This window comes from Melospiza melodia, chromosome 25, assembly GCF_035770615.1.
Source record: "Melospiza melodia melodia isolate bMelMel2 chromosome 25, bMelMel2.pri, whole genome shotgun sequence".
Classification (NCBI taxonomy): Eukaryota; Metazoa; Chordata; class Aves; order Passeriformes; family Passerellidae; genus Melospiza; species Melospiza melodia.
The window spans coordinates 10,422,900-10,435,237 of record NC_086218.1 but is presented as its reverse complement, the minus strand read 5'-3'; the positions used below and the strand labels follow the sequence as shown (position 1 = coordinate 10,435,237).

Below are 12,338 nucleotides of genomic sequence, written 5' to 3'. Positions count from 1 at the left end.
GGCAACCGAGCAGCGGATAACGGGCACCGGGAGCGGCTGCGGGATGCGGCAACACCGGGACTGCGAACGGGGAGCGGGCGCTCGGAACCGGGGACAACACCGGGACCGGGCACCGGCAGCGGGAACCGGGAGGGGGCGCCGGGCTCCGGTACCGGCCCCCGCCCGGGCCCGGGGGCGGTTTTGGCGGGGGGGGGTCGGGGATGTTTTGGGGAGGGGGCGGGGCCGGGGGCCGCTCCCGCGCGCATGCGCAGAGCGGGGGGGGGGGGGGGGTACGGGGGGGAGGGCCCGGTGTCCGCCCACGCGCGTCCCCTCCCCCCCCCCCCGTGTGTCACTGTCGCTCCCGGTGCTGTCCTCGGTGCTGAAGGCGGCCCCGCCCCCTCCCCTCCCGTGTCACCGCCCACGGCCGCGCGCCGCCGTCACCCTCCGGTGTCACCACTCGGTGTCCCCAGAGCGGTGTCACCCCTCAGTGTCACCCCTCAGTGTCCCCACAGTGGTGTCACCCTCCCCTGGTGTCACCCCCTCCGTGTCCTGGTGTCCCCAGACCGGTGTCACCCTTCGGTGTCACCACTCGGTGTCCTCAGGCCGGTGTCACCCCTCAGTGTCACCCCTCAGTGTCCCCACAGTGGTGTCACCCCCTCCGTGTCCCGGTGTCCCCGGTCCAGTGCCACCTCTCCGTGTGCCAGTGTCACCCTCAGTGTCGCCCCCGCGGTGTCCCCAGGCCGGTGTCACCCCAACAATGGCACCCCCTCCGTGTCCTGGTGTCCCCAGACCGGTGTCACCCCCTCAGTGTCCTGGTGTCCCCAGACCGGTGTCACCCCTTCAGTGTCACCCCTCTGTGTCCCCAGACCAATGTCACCCCCTCAGTGTCACCCCCTCAGTGTCCCAACCAGTGTCCCCAGACCGGTGTCACCCTTCGGTGTCCCCAGACCAATGTCACCCCCTCAGTGTCACCCCCTCCGTGTCCCGGTGTCCCCAGACCCAGTGTCACCTCCCCTGTGCCAGTGTCACTCCTTCCATGTCCTGGTGTCCCCAGACCGGTGTCACCCTTTGGTGTCACCCCTCGGTGTTCCCAGACCAATGTCACCCCTTCAGTGTCACCCCTCGGTGTCCCCAGGCCGGTGTCACCCCAACAATGGCACCCCCTCCGTGTCCTGGTGTCCCCAGACCGGTGTCACCCTTCGGTGTCACCCCTCGGTGTCCCCAGGCCGGTGCCACCCCCTTGGTGTCACCTCCTCAGTGTCACCCCCTCCGTGTCCCGGTGTCCCCAGACCCAGTGTCACCTCCCCTGTGCCGGTGTCACTCCTTCCATGTCCTGGTGTCCCCAGGCCGGTGTCACCCCCTCAGTGTCACCCCCTCGGTCTCCTGGTGTCCCCAGTGCGGTGTCACCCCCTGCGTGTCGGTGTCACCCCTCAGTGTCCCCAGGCTGGTGCCACCCCTCGGTGTCACCCCCTGCTCCGGTGCCACCTCCCTTCACGTCCTGCTGTCCCCAGCCGTGTCCTCCCCGCTGCTGTCATGGTGCCGTTGCCATGGTAACCAACCGGTGACACCGCTGGCACCGCCACACCCCGAGAGGTGACACCTTTGGGGACACCCCGTGGTGGCACGTTGGGGACATCCCTTGGTGGCATTTTGGGGACATCCCTTGGTGACACTTCGGGGACACCCCCATGGTGGCAATTTGGGGACATCCTGTGGTGACAATTTGGGGACATCTCTTGGTGACACTCTGGGGACATCCCTTGGTGACAATTTGGGGACATCCCTTGGTGACACTTTGGGGACATCACTTGGTGACAATTTCGGGACACCCCGTGGTGACAATGTGGGGACACCCCTTGGTGACAATTTGGGGACATCCCTTGGTGACAATTTGGGGGACTCCCCCATGGTGGCATTTTGGGGACATCCCGTGGTGACAATTTGGGGACATCCTGTGGTGACAATTTGGGGACACCCCGTGGTGACAATTTGGGGACACCCCCATGGTGACAATCTGGGGACATCCTGTGGCGACAATTTGGGGACGCCCCCATGGTGGCATTTTGGGGACATCCTGTGGTGACAATTTGGGGACATCCCGTGGTGACACTTTGGGGACATCCCTTGGTGACAATTTGGGGACACCCCCATGGTGGCACTTTGGGGACATCCCTTGGTGACCATTTGGGGGACACCCCTTGGTGACACTTTGGGGACACCCCTTGGTGACACTTTGGGGACATCCCTTGGTGACAATTTGGGGACACCCCGTGGTGACAATCTGGGGACATCCTTGGTGACAATCTGGGGACATCCCGTGGTGACACTTTGGGGACATCCCTTGGTGACTCTTTGGGGACATCCCATGGTGGCATTTTGGGGACACCCCTTGGTGACACTTTGGGGACATTCCTTGGTGACACTTTGGGGACACAGCGCTCACCTGGTGGGTCCCCAAACAATTGACTCAGAACGCTCAAATTCAGATCCCAAAATTCCCTTTTTTTTTGGGGGGGGGGGGGGGAAATCTTGGCCATCCCAGGGACCCCAAATCCACCCCAGGGACCCCAAAACCACCCCAGGGACCCCAAAACTACATCAAGGACCCCCCTGGACCAGAGTGGGGTTCAGAGGGATTTGGGGGGGACTCAAAAAAAACCCCAAAATCTGCTCTGGGAGCTCACAGATATCTGCAAGTTCCACAGAGATGAGGGGGGATCCTAAAGAGGAGGGAATGGCCCCAAATCCATTCTGGGGACCCCAAATCCAACCTGGGGACCCCAAAACCTCCCCAGGGACCCCTCAGACCAGAGTGGGGTTCAGAGGGATTTGGGGGGGCTCAAAAAAAACCCCAAAATCTGCTCTGGGAATTGGGCGATGTCTGGAGTTCCATAGAGGTGAGAGGGGAACCCAAAGAGGGGGAATGACCCCAAATCCCATCCCGGGGACCCCAAATCCATTCTGAGGACCCCAAATCCATTCTGGAACCCCAAATCCACCCTGGGGACCCCAAAACCTCCCCAGGGACCCCAAAACCACACCAGGGACCCCTCAGACCAGAGTGGGGTTCAGAGGGATTTGGGGGGGCTCAAAAAAACCCCCAAAATCTGCTCTGGGAATTGGGAGATGTCTGGAGTTCCATAGAGGTGAGAGGGGAACCCAAAGAGGGGGAATGGCCCCCAAGTCCATTCTGGGGACCCCAAATCCACCCAGGGACCCCAAAACCACCTCAAGGACCCCCCTGGACCAGAGTGGGGTTCAGAGGGATTTGGGGGGGACTCAAAAAAAACCCCAAAATCTGCTCTGGGAGCTCACAGATATCTGCAAGTTCCACAGAGATGAGGGGGGATCCTAAAGAGGAGGAATGGCCCCAAATCCATTCTGGGGACCCCAAATCCAACCTGGGGACCCCAAATCCATCCCGGGGACCCCCAAATCCACCCTGGGGGGGGTTCAGAGGAGCCTCTCCCTGCTGCTCTCCAGCTGCTGCTGCTGCTGCTGCTGCCAGTGGCGGAAGCGTTTGGTTTTGGGGTGCAGGAACTGAACCACGTCCATGGGAACCCGCACAGTGTCCAGGCCGTTCACCTGGGGACCCCAAAAACACCTCAGTCACCCCAAAAGTACCCTAAAAAACCACCCCAAAATCACCCAAGCCATCCCAAAACCACCCCAAAACCAACCCCAGGGCATCACGGCCATGGGCACCTGCACTGTGTCCAAACCGTTCACCTGGGGACCCCAAAAATACCTCAGTCACCCCAAAAATACCCTAAAAAACCCCAAAACACCTGAGTCATCCCAAAAACACCCCAAAAAAAAAAGCAAAACCACCCCAAAAACACCCTAAGACACCAAAAAACACCTCAGTCACCCTAAAACACCCCAAAAAACTGCAAAACCACCCCAAAAACACCCTAAGAAACCCAAAAACACCTCAGTCACCCTAAAACACCCCAAAAAACTGCAAAACCACCCCAAAAACACCCTAAGAAACCCAAAAACACATCAGTCACCCTAAAACACCCCAAACGCACCCCAAAACACCTCAGTCACTCCAAAAACACCCCAAAAAACCCAAAACCACCCCAAAAACATCCCAAAACAGCCCTGGTGCACCACAGCCATGGGTACCTGCACTGTGTCCAAATCGTTCACATGGGAACCCCAAAAGCAGCCCCAGGACACCCCAAAACCCCCCAGGACACCCCAAAATCCCCCAAACCACCCCAATGTTCCCAGCTGGAGGGAGATGGGGGAAGAGGGAGAGGAAAATGGGGAAATCAGCTGAAATGGGGAAGGGAAAGAGGGAAAGAGAAAATTGGGAGTGGGGATTTGGGGGGAAATGGGGGGAAAACTGACAGGAAATTGGGGGGAAATTGAAAGGAAATTGGGGGAAAATGGGGTGGAGTGAGGGGGGAAATGGGGAGAAAGTGGAAGGGAAATTGAGAGTGAGGATTGGGGGAAATGGGGGGAAAATGGGGGAAATGGGGGGAAAATGGGGGGAAATGGGAAAGGAAATTGGGGGAAATGGGGAGGAAATAGGGAGAAGTTGAAGGGAAATTGGGGGGACATGAGGGGGAAATGAGAAGAAAGTGAGGGGGGAATGGGGTGGAAATGAAGGGAAAGTGGGAAGGAAAAAGGGGAGGAAATAAGGGGAAAGTGGGAGAGGAAAATGGGGTGGAAGTGAGGGGGAAATTGAGAGTGGGAATTGGGGGGAAATGGGGGGAAAATGGAAATGAAATTGGGGGGAAATGGGGAAGAAGTGAGAGGAAGATGGAAGGAAATGAGAGGAAAGGAAAGCAGGAAAGGGAGAGGAGGGAAATGGGGAAGAAATGAGGGGGGAATGGGAGAAAGTAGAAGAGAAATTGGGAGAAACAGGGAGGAGATGAGGGGAAAGTGGGAGGGGAAAATGGGGTGAAAATTGAGAGTGGGAATTGGGGGAAATGGGGTGGAAATGGGGGGAAAATGAAAGGGAAATTGGGGAAATGGGGAAGAAGTGAGAGGAAGATGGGGGGGAAGTGAGAGGAAAGGGAAATCAGGAGGAAGTGGGAAAAAGAGGGAGAAAGGGAGAGGAGGAAAATGGGGAGGAAATGAGGAGAAAGTGGAAGAGAAATTGGGGGGAATGGGGGAAAGTGGGAGTTGGGAGTGGGGAAAATGGGGAGAAAATGAGAGGGGAATGGAGAGGAAAATGGGGTGGAAGTGAAGGGGGAAATAGGGAAAAAGTGGAAGGGAAATTGGGGGAAATGGTGAAGAATTGAGGGGAAACGGGGAGGAAATGAGGGGGAAAAGGGAGAGAGAAATGGGGTGGGAGGGAGGGGGAAACTGAGAGTGGGGATTGGGGGAATATGGGGAGAAAATGAGGGGGGAATAGGGCGGAAATGAGGGGAAAGTGGGAAGGAAAAGGGGAGGAAATGGGAGAGGAAAATGGGGTGGAAATGAGGGGAAAAGAGGGAGAAAGTGGAAAGGAAATTGGGGGAAATGGGGAGGAAATGGGGAGGAAGGGGGAGGGAAATGGGGTGCAGGGGGTCCCCTCTGTCCCCGTGTCCCCTCACCGTGACGTCACACCAGAAGTGTCCCCAGCGTGGTGATGGGCTCCGGTGGCAGCCGCAGGGCGTGGGGGGGCACAAACACCCCGAGCTGGCACGGGAGAGAACGGGCACAGCCCCGAATGCTGGGGTGCCACCCAAACCCTGGGGTGCCACCCAAACCCTGGGGTGATACCCCAAACCCTGGGTGATACCCCAAACCCTGGGGTGATACCCCAAACCCGGGGGTGCCACCCAAACCCTGGGGTGCCACCCAAACCTGGGGTGCCATCCCAAACCCTGGGGTGCAATCCAAACCCTGGGGTGATACCCCAAACCCTGGGGTGCAATCCAAACCCTGGGGGTGCTACCCCAAACCCTGCTGTGCCACCCAAACCCTGGGGTGCAACCCAAACCCTGGGGTGCAACCCAAACCCTGGGGTGCCACCCCAAATCCCAGGAATGGTCCCAAATCCCAGAAATGGCCCCAAAACCCAGGAATGGCCCCAAATCCCAAAACATGGGAATGACCCCAAAACCCAGGAACAGCCTCAAATCCCAGAAAATGGCCCCAAATCTCAGGAACAGCCCCAAATCCCAAAACATGGAATGATCCCAAAGCCCCAGAATAACCTCAAAACCAGGGAGCCACCCCAAATCCCAGGAATGGCCCCAAACCCAGAAATGGCCCCCCAAATCTGGGAGCAGGGCTGGCCTGAACCCCCCAAATCCTTCAGGAACAACCCCAAATTCTGGGATTTGACCCTGGAAATCCCCGAAAACCCCCCAGATCCCAAAACACCCACAAATCCCAAAACCACCTCAAAACCCAGGAATGGCCCCAAATCCTGGGAGCAGGGCTGGCCTGAACCCCCCTAAATCCTTCAGGAATGACCCCAAATTCTGGGATTTGACCCTGGAAATCCCAAAAATCCCACAAATCCCAAAACCCCTCCAAATCCCAAAACCTCATAAATCCCAAAACCCCCTAAATCCCCCCAAATCCCAAAATATCCCAAATCCCAAAACCCCCCCAAATCCCAAAACACCACAAAACCCAGGAATGGCCCCAAATCCTGGGAGCAGGGCTGGCCTGAACCCCCCAAATCCTTCAGGAACGACCCCAAATTCTGGGATTTGACCCTGGAAATCCCAAAAACCCCCCAAATCCCCAAAACCCCCCAAATTCTCTCACATTTTTGAGGAAGTGCCTGGCCACGATGTCGGGGCTGAGCTCCCAGCTCACGTTGTTCTTCATCCCCACTTGGAGGCGGCAGCGCCTCAGGAACTCCAGGGTCTGAAAAGGGGAAAAGGGATTTAGGAACGGGGGAAATCCTGGGGTTTTGGGGTTTTCTGGGGTTTTTTTGGGTTTTTTTGGGGTGGGGGATTCCTGCTCACCTTCTGCCCGCTCTGGGTTTGGGCTCCTCCAGCTTCCCCTGCTGAGCCTGCTGGGGGGAAGGAAATGGGGTTAGGGGGTGGGAATGGGGAAATATGGGGGGAAATATGGGGGAAAAATGTGGGAAAATGTGGGGGAAATATGGAGGGGAAATGGGGGAAATGGGGGGAAAATATGGGGGAAATATGGGAAAAAAGGGGGAAAAATTGGGGAAATATGGGGGGAAATGGAGAAAATGGGGGAAAATGGGGAAAATATGGGGAAAAAGGGGAAAAATTGGGGGAGATATGGGGGGAAATGGGAGAAAATGGGGAAAATGGGGGAAAATGGGGAAAATATGGGGGAAATATGGGGAAAAAGGGGAAAAATTGGGCGAAATATGGGAAAATGGGGAAAATGGGGGAAATGTGGGGGAAATATGGGGGAAAATGGGATTTAGGGGGGATGGGATTGGGAAATGGGGGAAATATGGGGAAATATGGGGAAAATGGGGAAAAATGTGGGGAAAATATGGAGGGGAAATGGGGAAAATGGGGGGAAATGGGGGGAAATATGGGGGAAATATGGGGGGAAATTGGGGAAAATGGGGGAAATGGGGGAAATATGGGGGGAAAATGGGGGTTGAGGGGAGAAAATGGGAAAATGGGATTAGGGGGGATGGGATTGGGAAATGGGGGAAATATGGGAGAAATATGGGGGAAATATGGGGAAAATGGGGAAAAAGTGGGGGAAATATGGAGGGGAAATGGGGGAAAATGGGGGAAATATGGGGGAAAATGGGGGAAATGTGGGGGAAATGTGGGGGAAAATGGGATTTAGGGGGGATGGGATTGGGAAATGGGGGAAATATGGGGGAAATATGGGAAAATGGGGAAAAATGTGGGGAAAATATGGAGGGGAAATGGGGGGAAAATGGGGGGAAAATATGGGGGAAATATGGGGGGAAATTGGGGAAAATGGGGGAAATATGGGGGAAAATGGGGGTTGAGGGGAGAAAATGGGAAAAATGGATTAGGGGGGATGGGATTGGGAAATGGGGGAAATATGGGAGAAATATGGGGGAAATATGGGGAAAATGGGGAAATTGTGGGGGAAATATGGAGGGGAAATGGGGGAAAATGGGGGGAAAATGGGATTTAGGAGGGGAAATGGTGGAAAAGGGATTAGGGGGATGAGATTGGAATGGGGAAAATATGGGGGGAGAAATTTGGGGGAAATATGGGGAAAATGGGGAAAAATGTGGGGGAAATATGGAGGGGAAATGGGGGAAAATGGGGGGAAATATGGGGGAAAATGGGGGAAATGTGGGGGAAATGGGATTTAGGGGGGATGGGATTGGGGAAATGGGGGGAAAACGGGGAAAATGTGGGGGAAATATGGAGGGGAAATGGGGGAAAATGGGGGAAATTGGGGGAAATGGGAAAAATGGATTAGGGGGGTTGGGATTGGGAAATGGGGGGAAATATGGGGGAAAATGGGATTTAGGAGGAAAGAGAAGAAAAATGGGATTTAGGAAGGAAAATAGGAAAAAATAGGGGAATAAAAAGGATTTGGGAAACAAAAAAGGGGGAAAACGGGATTGAGGGGAGAAAATGGGGGAAATTAGGATTGAGAAAGGATAATGGGGAAAAATGGGAGATAGAAAGATAAATGGGAAAAATGGGGATTGGGAAGAAGAAATGGAGGAAAACAGATTGAGGAAAAGTGGGAAAAAAGAGGGATTGAGGAGGATAAAATGGAAAAACCCAAGGATGGAGAAGGATAAAAGGGAAGGAATCATCCCTTGGCAATGCCAGGACAGCTCTCCCCTCATCCAAACCCTCCTGGGCAGGAATTTTTTATGGCTCCAGGCTCACCTGGGATCACACTCCCAAATAAACCAGCACCTCCCACCCCCCAAAAATGGTGTGGGATGATCCCAAAGATCCTCCAAACCCCAATTGCTGCTTTTCCAAGGTGCTGCTGACCTCCTTCTCCTGCTGGAAGAGGCGCAGGTTCTCCGGGGATGGGTACACAGCCAGGCCCTGGGGCAGCAGTTTGTTCCTGCCCAGGCTCTTCTTCACCCTCACCACGTCCCCACGGCTGCCCAGGTCTGCCAGGAAAATGGGGAGAAGTCAGCTGGGAATGCTGGAAAAATCCCAACTCCCACAGCAGGGGTGGGGATCCATCACAAGGGAGTTAAATTCCAGAGATTTAATAGAAACTCCATGGAATTGTTTGGTTTGGGAGGTCAAAACTCAGCTGGGAATGCTGGAAAAATCCCAGCTCCCAGGGCAGGGGTGGGGGTCCATCCCAAGGGGGTTTAATTCCAGAGATTTAATAGAAAATCCATGGAATTGTTGGGATTGTGGAGTCAAAAGTCAGCTGGGAATGCTGGAAAATCCAACTCCCAGGGCAGGGGTCTGGATCCATCCCAAGGGGGTTAAATTCCAGAGATTTAATAGAAAATCCATGGAATTGTTTGGTTTGGGAGGTCAAAACTCAGCTGGGAATGCTGGAAAATCCCAACTCCCACAGCAGCCTGGGGAGTCCAGCCAAGGGGGGTAAATTTGATATAAAATTCCAGGAAATTAAAAGAGAAATTTCAGGAATTGTTGGGATTGGAAGGTCAAAAATCCCATTCCCAGGAAGGGCAGACAGAATTTCCAGATTCCCAGGGAATGAGGAATTTCCAGGGAATGAGGCCCCCCAGACTCAGGGAATGAGGGACCCCAAAGGAATGAGGCACCCCAATGGAATGAGGCACCCCAATGGAATGAGGCACCCCAGACCCAGGGAATGAGGCACACCCAGACCCAGGGAATGAGGCACCCCCAGACCCAGGGAATGAGGCACCCCAGACTCAGGGAATGAGGCACCCCAGACCCAGGGAATGAGGCACCCCAGACTCAGGGAATGAGGCACCCCCAGACTCAGGGAATGAGGCCCCCCAGACCCAGGGGAATGAGGCCCCCCAGACTCAATGGAACGAGGCCCCCCCAGACTGAGGGAATGAGGCACCCCAAGGGAATGATGCACCCCCAGACTCAGAGAATGAGGCTCCCCAGACTCAGGAATGAGGCACCCCCAGACTCAGGGAATGAGGCACCCCCAGACTCAGGGAATGAGGGCCCCCAGACCCAAGGAATGAGGCACCCCAAGGGAATGAGGCACCCCAGACCCAGGGAATGAGGCACCCCCAGACTCAATGAACGAGGCCCCCCAGACCCAAGGAATGAGGCACCCCCAGACTCAGGGAATGAGGCCCCCCCCAGACCCAAGGAATGAGCCCCCCACTCACCCTGCACGGCCGGCTCAGCAGCAGCTCCATGTCCCCCCGGGGTTGGTGTTTGCCGTCCCTCAGCACTCGGTACACCCGGTGTCGCCGTGGGTGCAGCCGGGGAGCGGCTCCTGCCCGGCCCAGCGGCACCGGCCACACGCGCTCCACCACCACCGAGGCCTGCGGGATGGAACGTTCTGGAAGGTTCTGATGGGAACGGGGCACTGAGACCTGTGAGAGGTTCTGGAAGGTTCTAAAGGGTTCTGATGGGAACGGGGGCACTGAGAGCTGTGAGAGGTTCTGGAAGGTTCTAGAGGGTTCTGATAGGAACGGGGCACCGAGACCTGTGAGGGGTTCTGGAAGGTTCAAAGGGTTCTGATGGGAACGGGGCTTGGGATGGGGCTGGGGCACTGAGCCCTGCGAGAACGGAACATTCCAGAAGGTTCTGATGGGGTCGAGGCACCGAGTCCTGCCGGGTTCTGGAAGGTTCTAAAGGGTTCTGATGGGAACAGGGCACTGAGACATGAGGGGTTCTGGAAGGTTCTAAAGGGTTCTGATGGGAACGGGGCACCGAGACGTGAGGGGTTCTGGAAGGTTCTAAAGGGTTCTGATGGGAACAGGGCACCAGGAGCTGTGAGGTTCTGGAAGGTTCTAAAGGGTTCTGATGGGAACAGGGCACTGAGATGTGAGAGGTTCTGGAAGGTTCTAAAGGGTTCTGATGGAATGGGGCACCGAGACCTGTGAGGTTCTGGTGAGGTTCTAAAGGGTTCTGATGGGAACAGGGCACCAGGAGCTGTGAGGTTCCGGAATGTTCTTAAGAGTTCTGATGGGAATGGGGCACCGAGACCCAAGGGGTTCCAGAATGTTCTAAAGGGTTCTGATAGGAACAGGGGCACTGAGCCCTGTGGGGCTCTGGAATGTTCCACAAGGTTCTGATGGGAACGGGGCATCGAGACCTGAGGGGCTCCAGAATGTTCTAAAGGGTTCTGATGGGAACAAGGAACCAAGCCCTGCAGGGTTCTGGAACGTTCTAAAGGGTTCTGATGGGGATGGCGTACCAAACCCTGTGTGGGCATGGAACGTTCCAGAAGGTTCTAAAGGGTTCTGATGGGAACAGGGCACCAAGCCCTGTGGGGTTCTGGAACGTTCTAAAGGGTTCTCAGGATGGGGATGGGGCACCGAGCCCTGCAGGGTTTCCAGAACGTTCCAGAAGGTTCTGATGGGATGGGATGGAGATGGGGCATTGAGCCCTGCGAGTACGGAACGTTCCAGAGGGTGCCCATGGGAATGGGGCACTGAGCCCTGTGGGATTCCGGAACATTCCCATAACAATGGGGGGGTTACGGGGTCTCTGAGGGCTGGGGGGGGGTTATGGGGTCTGGGGGGGCTCTAATGGGGGATTACAGCCCCATTATGAGGGGAACTCGACCAGGGGTTACGGGGCTGGGTACGGTACAGGGGCTGTGGGGTCTGTAGGGTTCCATAACCGGGTTATGGGGTCTATAGGGTTCCATAAAGGGGTTATGGGGTCTGTAGGGTTCCATAACCGGGTTATGGGGTCTATAGGGTTCCATAAAGGGGTTATGGGGTCTATAGGGTTCCATAACCGGGTTATGGGGTCTATAGGGTTCCATAAGGGGGTTATGGGGTCTATAGGGTCTACAGGGGGCTGTGGGGTCTGTAGGGTTCCATAACGGGTTATGGGGTCTATAGGGTCTACAGGGGCTGTGGGGTCTGTAGGGTTCCATAAGGGGGTTATGGGGTCTATAGGGTTCCATAACCGGGTTATGGGGTCTATAGGGTTCAGGGCCTATGGGGTCTATAGGGTTCCACAACGGGATTATGGGTCCGGCTCAGGGCCCGTCCCGCCACCCCCGGTACCGACCCCAGGCCCGGCCCCGGCCCCCCCATCCCCGGTGCCGCTTCGCTCTGGGTCAAAGCCCGTCCCGCTCCCCCAGTACCGCCCCGCAGGCACCCTCCGCCACTCCCGGTGCCCCCGCCCTCACCGGGCCATAGCTCAGGCTCAGGGCCCGTCCCCCCGCCATTCCCGGTGCCCCCGCCCTCACCGGGCCATGGCTCAGGCTCAGGGCCCGGCTCAGCACCCGTCCCGCCGCCCCCGGGCCCAACATGGCGGCCCCGTTCCCCTCACGGCGCTGAGGACCCCGCGCTGCCCGGACTG

The 12,338-nt window shown here is 56.5% G+C and overlaps 1 protein-coding gene across 1 annotated transcript; it reads right to left on the bottom strand.

The window, feature by feature from the left end:
- Window positions 1–2,494: 2,494 nt before the first annotated feature.
- MRPL9 (mitochondrial ribosomal protein L9) lies at window positions 2,495–12,330 on the bottom strand. Its single transcript, XM_063176570.1, is given in 9 exon segments — window positions 2,495–3,564; window positions 5,532–5,561; window positions 5,563–5,616; window positions 6,700–6,801; window positions 6,903–6,922; window positions 6,925–6,952; window positions 8,868–8,982; window positions 10,170–10,339; window positions 12,226–12,330. Coding segments are annotated over 9 exon segments (714 nt in total). The 5' UTR covers window positions 12,289–12,330; the 3' UTR covers window positions 2,495–3,432.
- Between the last annotated feature and the right edge of the window lie 8 nt (window positions 12,331–12,338).